Consider the following 17,940-nt stretch of genomic DNA (forward strand, 5'->3'; position numbering starts at 1 on the left):
GCTTCCTTTACAGGGTTCCTCCTACAGCTGAAGGCTCTTTGGTTTGAGGTATAATTCGCAACAGGTGGCATCCTGCATTATCTCCATGGACTGAGTGCACGTCGCTGAGGCTAAAGCTGCTAGGGATTGATGAAAAGCACTTTAGCTGGACACAGACGGAGGGTCCACTGATACGTTCTTACTCATTACGTCACTTTGCAGATGATACAAAAATAAACTTTAAAACAGACACTCAGATTCTGTCAACAAATTATCTGGCTTGATTTGAAATTTACAAGTAGTTAACAAATAGCGTTGCCTCTCCATGTGTATCTACTATGACACACGGAGGCTTTTTAAAATTCAAGACACTACACACACTCCTGAAAATAGTCTAGCCTCAGTGGGACTCGGTTTTCCCTTTCTATTAAACTCTGAACAGCCAATTTACTGTATGTGCTTGTTAGGACAACCCAAGGTAAAATCTCACATTTTGATACATTTTGTTTCTTTTTCATGTACTAGAAGTCTGCGTGTCACAACAGTTGCTGAAAGTAACCCGACAGAATCTTCTGACAGCCTATAATAAAGTTTTAAAAAGTGGGAACAGGTGGAGGCAGACATTGAATATTGTAGGAGATCAACCAGCCTTTTCTTTTCCAAAGACTACTTCCTAAGGTTCTCTTTATTAGGTTCCACAACAGATTTTTTTAAGTAGGTGAACAGGTATGAAAGATCCCCAACTCTGGTATTCCCTTTGTAATTTGGCAATTGTCAAAAGACTACCAGAATATTCTGTGCACACAAGGAAAAAGCAGTTGCAGACAGAAAAAAGAAATGAGGACTTCTCCATCATACCCTCTCCCTAAGGTGAGAGAAAGAGAACACTACCCTCCTCGTGTTTTATCTCAGTCTCACATCAGATCAGATCACTGGCGGATAAAGGCATTTCCTGACACATCACTTCCTCTCCCTGGAGGAAGCTGAGACATGCTATGAAACCAAAATGACAGTGTGATGGTGGGAACGATGAAGAAGTAGTATTTTTTTTGACAGAATGAAAACGAGAAGCAAGGGTAAAGTAAGGGAACAAAGGGGAAAACAGAAGGGGGGGGATGAGACAAAGGTGAAAGCAACATACTCATGGTGAAGAGGAGCAGGAAGAGAGAGTGGCAATAGACACGGAGGTGAAGAGACACCAAGAATAGGATGACTGGATTAGCTTTAACACTGACCTTTACTCAGGGTGACACTCCTTCGCTCTCTCGATTGCTCCTTATCGCTGTTACAGGAGAGGCCTGTCCTACTTCTTAACTGCTGTTTGACTCCGCAGTGGTTCATGTTTAGATTTCCAGATGAGGTGGCTTATTTATTTAACCCTTGTTTGACCACCTATGTTACTTAAAGTTTGAGACTGAGAGAGCTGGTGTGTGTATATGTGAAGGGGTGGTGTGTGTGTGTGTGTGTGTGTCTGTGTGGTGTGAGTAGGAATACTTCATATAATTGCTTTCATATCTAAAATCAGTTTGAAAATCCCATCAGCAAACACAAATGCAATTTTCAAATCACAAGAGCAGCCATTTTAATTACACGAGTAACTGTGTCTTTAACAAGATGTAATAAAAGTTTAGTGAAAATAGAGCCGGTGACAATTTTGCCTGCTATAAACAGAACTGTCTGCAGCAAATTTGGTCAGCTGTAGTTAATCACAATTAATTCAATGTATTGGCCAGACTACAAAATCACGGCAGTCATCTGGTTTATATGCACTCTGCATGTTCCAGTCTGTACTGTTTATGCTCAGCTAAACATGGTCCTCCCAAGAATGCAGCACTTTGTATCATACAGAGTGGAAATGAAACCAGCACTTCCCTTTTCTGTCTCAGTTAAAAAAAAAAAAAGATATTTAAAATACAAAGTTAAGGGGGCCAGTGTGAGAGCTGGTGCTGTCTAACCACATCAGAAATCAAATAGTCAGAGTGCGCCATATTAGGGAGCCCTAAAACCCAGAACTGAGTTAGCATTTTTGCACTTCTGGTTCCCTCACGCTGAAGGCTTTTGGTTAGACAGCTAAAATAAGGTCAATGGTTAATGGTTTTTTTCTTCTATGCAATAAAATATGTCAGTAGATAGCCCACTTGTGCTTTTTAAAACTTTTACGTGTCTTAAAAAGGCAGCTGCTTACAAGTGACTAAGTGAGACTACAGAGGCTGTCGGAGATATTAACCATCATCACAGTGAACACGGAGACTTGTCTACTCACTATCCCTCTTTTACAGCCTCGTTATGTTTAAACTCGCATGCTTGCAAACTATTCTAAGTCACACAGCCGTGGTCACTAGACAAATCAGGTCACACTAAGAGGAAAGGATTCTGTAGAAGAGGAAAGCGCTATAAATCAAATTACAGGTAGGAAGTCAAGGGACTGTGGTGTAATTAGTTTATAGTCCAACAATAGCTTTTTACTGCTGGCAATCATATTGGGGCTTCAAAAATCATAAAAGTGGTGTTTACTTGTGAAGATTACCTTGCCGAACAAAACGTGTAAGGTTCAAAAACTGTTGTTTGTCACCGAGCTTATTTTCTGCAATAATCCAAAAGCCTATGGAAAAACCCCATGGGCTTTTTGTCAAAGGAACCAGGGAGATGCCGACTTCCAGGTTGGCCTACAAAAAAAAAAAAACATCCCTACGGCACTCGGCAGGTTTTATTTTTTCACTTAACTGTTTTACATAGGCTATATGTAAAAACCCATAGATGCCTCTTGTTTTAGATATTTTGCATTTACCAAGGAAAAGAAATCATTGAGCCACAGTTTTATAATCAACAGTGTTGCTCACTTGTTGAGTGTAGAAGACATTTGCATCCCAGGCTATATTTAGAGAGGTGCATCATGCAACAGTGGTATCTGATGTAAATGAATCATCAACAATCAAATAAAAATAACCGATTCTGGACTGCGTTGAATGGTAAGGGAATCTAATCGGGAGATTAGCCCGATTATCCAGCCCTAATTACAGTTCATATCACAATACCAACACTGGTCAGAAAAAAAAAAGATTGACATATTTTCCTTGTATCATTCAGTTCCAGGTATGAGAAAGAAAGAGCAGATGCACAATGAGAGCAACAGTGACACATTTAGTCCAACACACACACACACACACACACACACACACACACCAAATCACCATATAGAATTGTAAATACAGATCACACAGGCCCCACATTCATACAGCATACACCCAGACACATGCGGACTGTGCTTGAATGCACAAATGAAGACGGACACACACACAGGAACGTGTGCTGCTTCAAAAAGGAGCATCTCTGGTGATCTACGACTCTGCCCTCGAGCGAAGCAGATAAACCAAGTGTAGCAGATCTGTCGCCCCCCCCCCCTTCGCTCTGTCTTTCCATGAATGGCATCAGCACTTTAGCTCTTCTGGTGGGAGCCTCACATGCACAGACGCACACACATGCAACCAGACAAAAGACAGTGAAGTCCTGGGAAGGCATGGCGGGCAGAAAAACAGAGGCATGATGGGAAAAAGATAGGGTGAGGCATGGAACAGACAACGCTATCATTCATTCTCTTTTTGGGATTTGGTAAAAGTTAGCATGAAGTGCGTATGTGTGCGTCTATAGAGGCGACAGGCCCAATCAGTAAAAACTCCTCCCTCTAATTCAAAGAGGCAGTACAAGATTTGCATTTTTCCCACAATTCAATTACCACGCTTGTCAGCCTCTCCTCTCCCTTCACATGCTTCCCTTGGCCATCTCTCGCTCATACACATACAAACACACTCCCACAGACTTACAACAGCTTCATGAATAGATGTATTTATTCATAAATGCACACATGCAAAAAAGGGTGCATTTATTTGTTTGTTTACAAATAAATGAGAGGCACTCAGAACGAAGAACGAGGAATGAGGAGAAGCTCCTGGGTCACATCCTGTCTGGACATCCAGGGACATGAACAGACAGTACTGGTAATGGATGCAGGGAGTAGTCCCTGGGGGTGTCTTTCTCTCTCATGCTCTCTGTCCTTTTTCATCATCTCAGAAGAAGTGAAGGGGGAAAAGATGAGCACCGCCATCAAAGAACAGGGCACTATGAGGTGGGGGTGTTAAAAGACAGGCAGGCACTCAGGGTCAATATGTAGCAAAAGACTCGAAGATGGAAACAAGGCCAAACCTGATATAGCAACCAGGACCTAGGATCAGACACAGACACGCTGACTTTGCCATGGGGCCGGCTAATGACTTCAGATTGCCGCTTGTCTTATTAATAGCCTGCAATCCCATTCGCATGGACGGCGTACCACTGCATTCTGAACCACTATAGAAATGCCCACTAATCAGTCAGTCGCTTTGCAAGCAAGGCTAATGCTAGGCTAGGCTAATCAATAGGCAGTAATCCCGTTGGTGGAGCTGCTGCAGCGTAGCGCCCCTCATTACCGACCATAGAAATGTCTGCTAATCATTCAGCACACGGTTATTTGTCCACAGGGCAATAGAATCACTTTGGTGGTGCTGGTGGAAGGGGGCTGACATTTGACAGTCAGCAGCAGAGGGCGGAATAGACAGAGTGACACACAGAGTCACGGAGGCTGTGTAATAATTAAGAAACACATCACTCATGCTAGCCCCCCCACTCCCTCCCCCAAATCTGCCCTCTTAGTCACGGATACAGTTGTTCCTCTCTATGTCGGCATCATTCAAATTTTATCAATCAATGAAAAACTCTCCCTGATCCATAATGGCTAATCAATAAGGAAGGCTTGCAGGCAGAGCAAAGATAACCCTTCACAATCCCCCACCAGAGATCGTCGTCAGCGGAGGAGTGGATCCCTGGCCTTGTCCTGTCTTTACAATGCAGTGAAGTGAAACAGCTGGGGCAAATCAATGGTGGCAACAGCTTTAACTCAACATGATACTGGTTTGCATTGTGGTCAGTTTCAATTTAATAATGACTCTGTGATAGTCCTATAAATACAAGTCTTTAGTCAGACATTTTTCAACACCAACAATTTGGTTTTAATCTGGCCGTTTTGCGTTCCTGATCAGCCACAGCCAAACATGTGTGCTGCAAAATGGCTGCAGACGGTTGGTATGGCATGGAGTCAAACTAAAGCCTTGTGTGTGTAGCCAGGGGGGGGCCTGACAGAGGTATCCATAGATCCTCTTGAGCTAAAGTCCCTCTGTCAGGCTCTGAGTTATGCTTTTCGGTGACCTGAGGCTGAACCTGAGTTGAACTCTTGTAGTCGAGAGGAAGCAGTGATATAGCTGAGAGAGGCCTGTCAACACCACCTCAAGCTACTGAAGAAGAAAGCACACAGGGGTCATATCTCATCCTTTAACGTGTGAAATCATGTGTGAGTTGACCATCCTTTCACAATATCATGAAGGTAAGTGTAAAACCTGAACAGATACTTATTTGACTGCATTGTCTGCTCCTCATGGGCTGATCTAGCGTCGAAGTGAAACCTGTAATTTGAGGATATCATTATAGTGAGTCATACACCGGTGTCGAAATAATAATAATAATAATGTTCTTTATACAATACAACTCTTCCTGTAACAACATTACAAAACGTTTTACAGAGAACAACGGTGCAGCAAGCGTAACAGCTTATTGCCGTTTTAGATGACATGATGGAGATTATCAATATACCAATCTGAGTAGAGCTTTAACTAAAGATTCTTGTCATTATGCCTCCGTACCGGCGATAGCTGTGGCTGGAGGTGTTATGTTTTCGGGTTGTACATCTGTCCGTGCCATTCTTGTGAATGTGATATTACAGGAACGCCTTGAGGGAATTTCTTCAAATTTGACACAAGTGTCCACTTGGACTCATCGATGAACTAATTCAATTTTAGTGGTCAAAGGTCAAGGTCAGTGACCTCACTTCTGTACCATACCTGTGAATTTGACCACGAAGCGGTAATTCTCGACTATTAAGATGTTCTGTTTATGAATGACCTGATTATGTAGTACACTGGTTTCCAAACTGTAGGTCTGGAAGCCACCAAAAGGTCGTAATATAAATTTAAGGGCTTGTGGGATGACTGAACAGGATTTTTTCAGACTTAACTGGATACTAATTCAAGTATCCCGAAAAAAGGTATTCTTATAAAATGTTATGAGAAGAAAGAATTACATATTGGTTAAACAGGTAACAACTTGCACTCATGTGCAGCCTGGGACATGGGGTCATACTTCGATGTAGCTTTTGTTTTCAAAGGGCCATCAATCAAAACAGGTTGGGAGACTGTTAGTGTTTAAAGGTTTGTTAGAGATCGGTAAAAAAAAATAAATAAAAAAGGAAGGGAAAGACAGAAATGTAAATCTTTAATACAATTTTTATTACAATTTCATTAAAGTTACAAAAATGTCTGTGAAAGTTGCAATCGGTGCATCTCTAAGTGTTACCAGCATCTGTCTAGTAATTTGCTGAAATGATTAACAGATTCTAAAAACTCTCATTAACTAATTTTGTGTGTGTCCAGTGAGAAGTCCAATTAATCTATTAAGTGAATGCATATCCATTTAGGAAAGCATCCTGCAACTTACTGTAAACAGTCAGAGAATAACTGGCTAGACAAATGTGGGAATGTTTTTTGGGAATGCTGGGACACGGAGCAGTCGCCATCGCAGGATGAACGAACGTAACCGGCTTTGGAGAACCTGGTCGCCAGCACATAAACCTTGCTAATCTGATTGGATTAACACCGACCTGCCTGGCTACACATGAGCATGTGCATGCTCTCATACAGACAGACACACACTCACACATGCACACACATTAGTACAACATGCCAATCAGCCAAGGCAGCCTCTGCAGATTCCTGGAGTTCATCTGGATTCTGGGCTGTGCCGGCTGGCTGGCTGTCTGATGGCACCATGCTGGGTTACCACATGCACACGCATCCACGCTCACACACCACACTCACATTTAAACACAGAGCCATCTAGAGTGCAGTAATTTGTGCTGCAAATCTGAAACAGACCTATTGAAAGAAGAGTAATTCCCAATGCTTGACAACCGTGCTAATTGACTAGCCCCCTCCCCAGCAATGAAAGTAAATGTTTTCACTCCTCCATCTTTTATCTTTTCAGTCATTCCCTGACAGCTCTTTCCATCACACTCATACATGTAATCATGCATTAGAACCAAGGCAGTTGTCCATTAGGCAAAGCAGCCATTTTGGAAATTGCAGCAAATCTTCCATGAAAAGACATTTCCTCTAATACGGTAGTCACGCTCGGAGGGAGAAGGGAGAGAAAGATGGCAAAGGAGAGAAAGAAAGACGAGGGGGAGAAATGGAGAGAAGAGAGGAGAAAGTGAAGGAGAGCGATACAGAGAGAGCCCCCGGCCATAAAGCCACCAAGCGGAAAGCAAGCCTGCTGTTTGATTAGAGAGTGACACCATCATGGAGGGAAGGAAGGAGGAAAGGATGGAAGGAGAGGGAGGGAGTGTTTCAAAGGCAAGCGGAGAGGATGAACAGGAGGCGTGAGAGAGAAAAAACAGGGATTTCAGAACGGACTGAGATAGAAGCAGTAAAATTAGCCCCATCACTTCGCTTACTGAGACACTTTATGACACACTAGGATTAAAAACAGACATGCACACAGTTTTGAGATGCATGCACACATTCACAGGACAGATGGTATCCCCCATCTGAAAGTGTGCCTCTAATTTGAGTAAAGTGATAGGAACCTCCTTAACCAATTAGAAGCTCCATATCTGAGGCCGTGTATTAGGGTCTGCTTGTTTCAGTAGTGTGTGTGGCCTCAATGTGTGTGTGTGAAGTGATGAACATGAAAAGTGAAATAAGAGGTGGGAAATGACAAATCCTCTCTGAGTGGCGCTCTGCTGAGTGTGTGATTTCTTTTCTCCCACAATGCCACTGTTCATCTCGATCTCATCTCATCACCGTTCAAAGACAGACCTGTCTCTCCTATTAGCCGCCATTCATCTCGCTGCTGCTGCTCGCTCCTGCTTAATGCGCCTTCCTCTAAAGCCGACACATCTGTCACCAGACCAAACTGAGCCTCAGCCATCGCAGTAGTTTTTCTCCCAGAATTTATGATATACTGAAATTGAAAAACCACCCTATTCAGTCCAATTTCCTCAAAATGTTTTTATGCTTGTGAAGTAGAAATGTTTTGAAGAAACTGTGCAATACAGCGATACAGACCCATCTGTACAATCAATAAATAATACAGCCACAGAAAAGGGCTAGGAAAATGTTACAGTACCAGTACACAGGAGTTCAATATTGGCTTTAGACATTTGGAAATGGTTTTCAAATGTCAGAACGGCTGCTCTCTCTTTTACTTATAAGGCAACTGGTGGGCTCACACAGACTGTGTTTTACATTATAATTAGAGCTGAAATAATAAGTTGAGCAAATGATTGATCAGTACATATGAATTAGTCAGTTATCAAACTGTTTTTCACCAGGTCTAGGTGCTCAAATGTGAATATCTGCTGATTTACCATAATAAATTGATATCTTTGGGATCTGGACTGTTGATCAAACAAAGCATTCCTTCTAAAAATGTGAGCTTGGGCTCTAGAAACTTGCAACGGGCATTTTTTCTGGTATGTAATGGTAAGGATAATCAAGAATAAAAAATAATCATTATTTACAGTCCTAAACATAAGCGTATTTCTTTGTTTTCATCAAGTTACAGCATAAAACAGTGAATGTGAACTTGTCCAGTCCTGATCGGTTCTTGAGTATATTCAGTTTTTCATGACCTCCCACTTTTCCCTGCTGAAGTCTATGTTGTTGTTTTTTTTATTTTTAACTCTAACACCTAACCCCCTCATCAGACCGTGACCTCCAGCATGCAGTGGGGCGGTTTGCAGCAGATGGAAATGGTCCTAATACACATTTTATTTTGCAGCATTTGAAACATTCGTGGAAAATCCACTTGACAGCTGGATGAGAACACAGCTGCTGGATCTCAACACAACAACGACTGCTGCCGCTGCCTAGTCGACGATTTCTAGATAGGCTTTTTCTCTTTTCAGTTTCTCAAAGTTAATGACGCAACTCCAAACTGCTTCCTCCATTAAGAGAGCATGTATGTGATATGTCAGTCAGGAAACAGTCACATCACTGTCCGGGGCCACAGATTGTTTACCTCCACCACACCGACAATACGCACAGCTGATCTGAAAGCTACAACACTGCACCAAGAAATCCCTCACCACCAGTCTGTAAACACAGATGATCTTTCTCACACTTTCTCTGGCCTCTTAACCACACTGTTACTCCAGGATGAGAAACGAAGAGCGTGTACTTTTAGTTTCTCTTTAGAGCTCATTGTTGCAGCGATTCACTCCTCTTCCCTGCAGAGCTGTGCGTAATGTGGAGCAGCACTGTTTTTCTTGTGGGTGCTATTAAGCTTATAGTCCCTTGTAGGTCCTGTCAGCACTGATAGGAGAGTCGATTATACCAGAGGTAAGAAATCCTCTCTGGCACGCTCACACCCATACATACATACCCAGACCTCTCACCTACTCTGCCTTCAGGTCTCTTTCCGTTTCTGTGGCCTTTTCCAGGTGCACCCTCATACACACATAAACACACAAGCTGGCACAAATTTATGCTTTTAAACCGTTCTCACAAAGCGATGAAAGGCTGTTTATCCTGCATCCACTGTGATATCTCAGCTCGCCATGCAGAATGGCCGGACGTGTTATCACCTCTGACCGGGTGAAACCACAGGAGTGAGGACTGACGCCAGCAGCAAATACCAGTGCTAATGCATGTGTGTGTGTGTGTGTCCCAGTGGTAATAATCACACAGATTAGAGTGGAGCCAAACCCCCGCAGGGTTGCTCTCTCCCCCCTACCGGCTCAGCCAAGCCCTGGCCAGCCTGCAGCTCCGATCCCCAGTTTGAGCAGCCATGAGAAGCAGAGCAGACGGCCTAGCTGCCAGACAGAAAGGCAGAGGCAAAAAGCACTTCGTGTTAATTCCCAAATATTTCTACCGCCCCAACTCCACCCCCCACCCTTTGTCAAATTGATCATCCATAGCCCAAATGAAATATTGAACAAGCTTAGGCAATACAAAGATACATAACCCATTCAACAAGCGTAACCTTTAACCACAAGGGTGCAGTGAAATGGAAGTTGATACAGCTGTCAATATGTCTGGGAGAGGGATGTAATATGTTGGCAACATCAACAGAAAGGTGCGGAGAATAAATGGGTTATAACTTAATAAGAATGTGTAGTGTGTGTGTGGATAGTTCACAGTCAATGTGAGAGTGGAAACGCTGCCTGGATGTATTACACTCCCCTGTCTGAAATACATTCAGCCCAATCTCAGTGCGATTCAGTGGGAGGGCACCCTGATATCAGCACCTACCAACAATTGTCAGAGGCACTGTTGAGCTCCTGTGGCAGTTGTGACAGCGCAGCGTTGAAATGTCAAGTCAACGTGGTTTATCAAGCGAGTGTCTCAGGAGGAGGCTCACAAACCTTTAAGTTCTTTGTCTATTTTAAACTATGCCATCATAACTTCCCTTCCAGTGAAAGACCTCTGATTTAGGGTGACAGACAGACCAATGTGACATTACCCATTACTATAATGGGGAAGCTGAATGTGTCACTCCTGGTTATAATACTATTATTATCTTCTATTAGGTTTGATCTCATTTGGTATCACCCCTGCATCTCTGTGGCAGACAAAAATAGCTGCATACTCATGTAAAGTTTTGACATTTTGTGTGAAAAATGTCTTAAAGTTTACAATTAGGTCTATTATAATTCTGTCTCCAGAGGAAACAGCCTGTGTTCAAGTCTGCTTTATAAGTCTTGACAAAGATGTGCCAGAAGTAGGACTGGCAAGAGTAGATTTAGTATTTATACATCAGTTTGATCAAAGAGCTTAGAGATCTGTGAGTTTAAAGTGACCTTCAGCAAAATGTGGCATCGCTTAAATATTTGTAATCTAGTTTCAGTGACATAATTCTGTAACAAAAGATTTCCAAATTTTGAATAGAGTTTATGACCCAAATCTCGCACTTGGGCTTCCCCGTAATCTACAGCCAATAAACCAAAGGTTTTTCAGTTTTACCTTTGATTTTTCTGCTTGTTCTCCTTCTTGTTCAGGACCCCCGGCACACAGTTGGTGAGCTCGGTCCAGTCGGCGTGCAAGCCGCAGCTCCAGCCGGTGGAGAAGCGTGAGAAGAGCCAGGTCTCTTTGCGGTTCGGCCGGTAGCAGGTACACTTCTTCTGGCCCGGTCTGCAGTCGCAAGGGACTTCTAGACGGACATTCTGGACCAGGTGCCTGCCGAAGGTAGTACCCCCGGTCTTCTGGATGTGCAAAAACACGATCACGTCCTCCCCTTTGATTTGGAAATCGATCGTTCTTTCTAGATCCCTGACGGGGAAGTAGTATTTCTTAATGTAGTGGGGGTCCGGAGTGGGGAAGATGTCCCCCTCGTCTTCCTCCGTAAAATAACCGTGCGGGGAGCCGAAAGTGATCACCCCGGGGGCCACGTACTGATAGAGAATCAGCATGAAACACACGGATCCGACAACGATCAACAAGAATTTGCTGCTCCTCTCGACCATGTTCCTTCCCAGTGCGGTTCCCGCAGTACGCTACCATTTCCCAGTCAAGCCGACAACAGGGAGCAGCGCGCTCGGCTTCTTCATTCTCGCTTTCCCCCGTGCCAAGAAAGACCCGTTTTCGGGCGCTCAAGTGTAGTTCATTCCGCTTCGAGACGACCGAAGTTGGCTCATCGTTTACCGAGACTGTTCAACACCGTGAAAGACGCGTTTGTAACTCGCTTTAGCCCCCCGTCTCCGAAGATCCCCGTTTACTTTACTCTGGTTTCCACTTTACACAACAGAATCTCACTGCATCACCATAGAGTAATGTACCCAGGATGCAGCGCGAAGCCTACCTTTTCAACGCGTTTCAACCTCTCTCTCCCTATCGCTCTCTCTCCCTCGGAAAACCCAGAGTCGCTTTAATTTATTGGTTGACACATAACGACCGCGCCATCCCCCTAGTAGCCAATACCAACCTGTACCCTAGAGCTGCGGTGATTAGTTTATTGATTGTTTAGAAGATCGATTTAAAAAAGTAATTAGCAACAATTTGGATGACTGATTAATTGTCTAAGCAAATTTTAATTCACTTTTCAATTCAATTCACTCTTTTTATAGGCCTATAGCACATTTAACTGGAGTTGACCAAAGTCAAAAATATGGGCCAAAAGGCAAGACAGTAAACAGGGAACAAATTGTAAAATCAATCTTTTATTATACAAATTGATCTTGATCTACAAATTGTTAATAACCAAGACAGATTGCAAAAAAATGTAAGGTATATATTGTAAAAAAAATAAAATAAAACAGGCTAGATATAAAATACTAAAATGTTAAGACCACTAAAAACAACGAAAGGTTATTGAAAACATAGGTCTTGAGATTTTTCTTAAAAATATCAACGTAGGGGAAACATTTGATTGAAAGAGGAAGGCAAAGACAAACATGGAAGAGAAGAACATAGAGAAGAGGCACGGGAGTTCTGTGACGTACTTGGTGTCATTTTTCACTATTTACTCATAATTTATTCACTGAACATCAACCAGTTCTTAAAAAACAGTCAGATCTATTGATAATGAAAATCAATGTTGGTTGCAGCTTTACACACCTGTGATGGAAAAACCTTGTCTAAGATTTTCTGTTAATTACTTGACACACTCAAAAACTGGAAGCAATTTACAAGAAAACTCCAATGTCCAACAACCATGAGATCAATAGTTTCTGTTGGTTCACGTTGCTTCTCGCGTTGTTACCGCTGGTGGTCAGCACTGAGCCCTGCAGCACTTGACATTTAAGCTGCCGAAACTTGTCAAGCATGTTTATATGATTCCCAGGAGCGATTACTGTCCCGCATGTTTTGACTAATCACAAATACATATGCGATTAGAAAGAGACAGGGTTCAACTACTGGATGTTGTTCAGATATGACTGATTCCACTAAAAACTGATGACGGGCTTTCCCCCCTTTTTCTTTTTAAAACTGGTGCCCTTGAGATATAGATGCAATTTCTCAGGCAGTTTGATTTGCAGATGTTTATTATAGTAACAGGGCAGAGCAAAATTACTGGCTGCGTGTGATGTTGATAAGCTACCAAGCTTGATTCCCACATGTTTCTTAAAGGAAGTTCACTCAATAAGCTCAGCCCTGTCAGGAGACCCCCAGGTGTGAAAACAGCAGTAGGTTGTGGCTAATGGCAAATGAGGCTAGTAAAAGATGGAGGTATATTTTCACTTTGCTTAGTCAGGCTTGTATACTTATCCACAGTTTCAGCTTCCCTCATTTCCCAGTTGGATGCAAGTCTCTGAAGACCTGTGCTCATCCTCATCCTGAAACCTGTCATAACTTAGATTTATGTCAGGTAAATTTCAGTCAGGCCAGGTGTTCATCATTTTCAGCCACACTTAAAGAGAGTTCATGAATTTATAGGCTATAGCAGATAGCTAGTCTACACAACAAACAAATGGCTTCCTTTTCTTTTTTGTCCTTTAAAGCCAAAATGATGAGCTGTAACTGTGATTTACAGAAAAGTAATCAACAATAATTTTTGGCTAGCACTTGAAGGTTTATAAGCTGTGATGCCTGTGGTAGAGAAGCAATACCACATGTGTAAAAATACTCTGCTACAATAAGTCCCACATTCAAAATCTTACTGAAGTAAATGTCGTTAAATATAAAGAACAAAATATAAAAGTACTCATGCAGAAAATTTTGTACTAATTACAACAACTGTTCATACTGCCATGTATGGCAGTAAATGAATAATTTGAATCTGCAAATTAACTTGTGACTAATTTCGGAGTGGATTAAAAAGTCTAGTATTTGCTTCCAAAATGTAGTGGAGTATAAAATAGCACAAAATTACCAGTTCAACACAAGTACCTCAAAATTGTACTTATGTACAGCTCTTGAATAAATGGACTTTGTTATTTTCTACCACTGGCTAGTATTGAGTGTTAAGTGTTGATCTTTCTAATGCATCAATATTGTTAGTAGTCCAATAATAAATGCTTATTCATTTCATACTTTATAATAAGCCATCAGTTCTGCAGTTATACATCTGAATAGTTTATTAATAAATGGTTCTGGTCAAAAACAAAAAAACCTGCAATCTTACATTGAAAATGCTGCAACTTGTCAGTTTATTTCTGGGCAAAATCTCAGGGAACATGCTGGCACAGGATAATATATCTTTAAAATACTTTTGGCTGGTAACTAGAAAGTCACCACACAGAAAGAGCTGCAGGCAAACCCTCCAAAAAAGGCGAATAGACCCTAACTGTGAGTGAAATAAACTGTATGGAGAAATGGCTCTTTACCTTAAAACTACTGTAAAATTGATACGGAAAGTACCTGAAAAAAATGGACCACATATACTGTATGTGCCTATGTAACCCATTAGCATACTGTGTGTTACTGGGAGACCCTGCTCCTGTACCAGCATTTGTCAGTGTCATTTTATTTATAGAGCATGCACCTTTCATACACAAGGAAAGTCTTAGTGCTTTACATAGCACAACAGAAGCATATAATCACACATAATGTAAAACCATAAAATGAAAAACAAAAGATAAAAAGACAATTAAACCAATAAAAAGAGGACTAGATTTACTCAAAAGATTTATTCCTGAGTTAGACTGTTCACTCCATGTCCCCCCAGTACACATCCACCACTTGCATCTCCAGGCCTTTGCCAAATCCTGAATTTACAACCATATCACATGAATCAACTACATATGTTGTAGCAACACCTGCTTGGTTCAGTTTGGGTTTGAATTGTTGGCACCTTGCTGGAAAACTTCTTTCTCTCCTACCTCTTCAGTTCCTGAGATTATAACAGCATGACTGCAGCTGAGCGGGTGCGGCCTCACTGCTGAATAATTCAGCCTTCTTATTTACATGTTCTTTACTTACACTGAAACAGCGTTCGCTTGTCACACTGCTGTTAAACACTCTCATGATTATGACTTCAGCCTCGCCCCTAGCATTACCCAGTTGTATTCAATACTGAGAGCTTTCTGAAAGAGTGCATGTGTATGTCTTGCTGTGTTTGTAAGACAGAGAGAAAACAACTGAGAATATTAATACTGTGTGTGTTAACTTGTGTGTGTTTATAATGGTACATTGGCGTGTGTGTGTGTGTGTGTTTGCTCCCACCATGAACAGTGCCATTGTAAGTGGCGTTACTTAAAGAAGATGGATGTCGCAGAGTGTGTTGCCCTCTGGCTCGGGTATAGAGATGTGACAGTCTGTTTATCATCAGAATCAGTTTATTGTTGCGTTTGCATAATGATCCTGTTTAGATGGATATTTTCATACTGTTTCCAGAGGCTTTGAGCTGTGTATTATGTCCTGCTTCAGTGTCTCACATGCACGCCCTGTGTCTCTTTGGTAGTTTTATGCTTGTAATGTATTTCAAGTAATATTTGTTTTGTGATAAAGAAACTGCAGACACAAACATCAACAAGGGCATGGACACACACAAATATTTACACATGAATAAGACCCATGAAATGCTTCCAATTAATAAATTCTTTGTATTAATAAATAAACAGATGGTCAATGGATTATAGCTGGTTCTCATGCTGACACAAACTAAACAGGGTTCATTCACAGGGCGTACATCTTTGTCCTGACATTGTCTTAATTTTTAGGAATTTCCACTCAACCGAACCGCTAATGTCCGCACACACACACACACTTACATGCACGTCATGCGTAGACATGCTCCATCTGTTTGTGCTTTATTCAGCCTGTGACCAGAACTGAATTCCACCGAGGATAAAACACAAAATAGATGCAAGAGGGTATTACAACACACACACACATACAAAACCAATTTTTCCCTTCTTACTTTTTTGTGAATACTGCAGCACATTTGTTTGCTTGTTATAAATAAACAGGCAAAAAAGTAAAGTCAGGAGAATTAGAAATCTGTTTTCATCATGAAGCGGAAAAATGAATTATTCCCCCAACCTTCGCAGTGTTTCAGACACAAATATTTTCTTTGGATGTGCCTACGGGGAAGTGCACACTGTAGAAAGAAAACAATACTGGGCGCTATGTATTTCCCACATTCCGGGGTTTGTTAGTGTTTAAGTGTGTGTTTGAGGGTACACTGAGGAAGTGTAGATGTTAGTGTTCATGATGTTAGGTTGGATTTTTTTGTTTGTATCTGTGAGTGTGCCCCATACAAATGTATATATGTCTTACATGCATTATATTGTGATATGTTGTCTGTGTACAAGTGAATTTGCATTTGTGTGAATGAATACGAGTGTGTTCACTGTTAGATGTTCATTCGTTATTTCAACCTTAGAGATTATGTACATACTGTATGTTAATACAGGTCTTTCTAAGCTATTCTTAGTTGAAGACTTGGACATTGGAGACCAGAGTTCACATACAGTATATAGAGTCTGTTGTGTAGGTTTAGGCAACAAAATCACTTTGGATAAGGTTTGGAAAACATTGCAGTGCTGGTGAAAAGTGAACACGTCTCTTGCTTCAAGTCTACATTGCAGTGCTGGTGAAAAGTGAACATGTCTCTTCAAGTCCTTAGTTAGCACTAAACAGAAAGTAAATGGTTTTAAACTTGTGTAGCACTTTTCCATACAATGAAGAATGCATAGTGATTTACACTATTTCCCATACACACTGATGGGATAGTTACCAGGGGCAAATTGGGGTTTAGTGTCTTGCCAAGGACACTTTGACATGTAGACTGGAGATGCTGGGATTTGAACCACCAACTCCCCGGTTAGAAAATAGCCCACAGTAATTCCTGAACCATAGCTGCCCCAAGTACAGCAGAGGCTGATTAGAAGACATCTCACTCAAAACCATAAATGTCAGGCTCATGGTGGCACTAAAAGAAAAGTCAGTGGTTCACCAAAATTTCTAGGATTCATCCTCTGGGAACCACGACTGTCATTCCTAAATGTTATTCCAAACCATCTACATGTAGATGTTGAGATATGTGAGGGGATAAGTGAAAACTTATCTTGCTGGTGGTGCTAGAGGAAAATTAAGAGGGTCACTGCAGTCAGTAGGATCGATCCTCTGGGGAGCATGAATGTCTGTTCAAAATTTAATTGTAATCCATCCAGTAGTTGTTGAGAAATATCCATCTAAACATGACCTACCGACAGATAGACTGACAGTGTCATCCATATAGCCACACCATAGCATAGCTAGAAATGTTTCCTAATTATGTTGATAGGAAACATAATCCAAACCGTGTTAGCGTTTTTCAAATAGATTTAGGTGAATACGTCCAACTTGTAACTTTTCAAAACTGACAATCACGGCCACTTCATACAATGATTTTTCAGGTGTGCAGTCTGAGAAAGAAAGCAGGGTTTAAACTTCTCTCTCCAGGCTCTTTTCTTTTTTGTTCTTCCTCAGTCACTTTTGTGTGCAAACATGAATACCTCAGAGCAGAGACTGTGCACGGTGCATGACTGTATTGAATTCATTTCAGACATATGCCAGCCTTAATCTTCCAGACCTCTAACATGTCTAACATGTAGTCTAGCACTATACAAACATTCCTCTGTGAGTGCCTGTGCATGCGCCTATTTTTCTCTGCCGAGCTGTTATTTTCTACTGACAAGCTGACCTTTGAACTTTTTGTCAGAGGACTTATGTTTTCTTTGGGTGTGTTGGCTTTAACACTTAATTCTCTCTCGCAGACTTGAGAGATTAAATTAATAGGAATGTGCCTATAGGGAATGGGATTATGTAACGTTTCAAGGTAATTGTTTATGTTTAAGGGTTTAAAATGCAGTGCATCCCCACTGTTTACTATTCACTTCCCACTGAACATGCACAGATTTGCGGAGATAACTTAGGCTCAGCGGCTGATGCATGACAA

At 41.6% G+C, this 17,940-nt stretch overlaps 1 protein-coding gene across 1 annotated transcript in view; it reads right to left on the minus strand.

The window, feature by feature from the left end:
* hs6st1a (heparan sulfate 6-O-sulfotransferase 1a) overlaps positions 1 to 11,909 on the minus strand; it is a 54,145-nt gene extending 42,236 nt beyond the window's left edge. Inside the window, exon 1 of the mRNA XM_020614032.1 lies at positions 11,085 to 11,909. Within this exon, the coding sequence (XP_020469688.1) occupies positions 11,085 to 11,584 (500 nt within the window). The 5' untranslated portion in view covers positions 11,585 to 11,909. The remainder of the gene's footprint in view (positions 1 to 11,084) is intronic.
* Positions 11,910 to 17,940: the final 6,031 nt, after the last annotated feature.

The sequence above is a fragment of the Monopterus albus genome, unplaced genomic scaffold (genome assembly GCF_001952655.1).
Source record: "Monopterus albus unplaced genomic scaffold, M_albus_1.0 scaffold141.1, whole genome shotgun sequence".
NCBI classification, from domain to species: domain Eukaryota; kingdom Metazoa; phylum Chordata; class Actinopteri; order Synbranchiformes; family Synbranchidae; genus Monopterus; species Monopterus albus.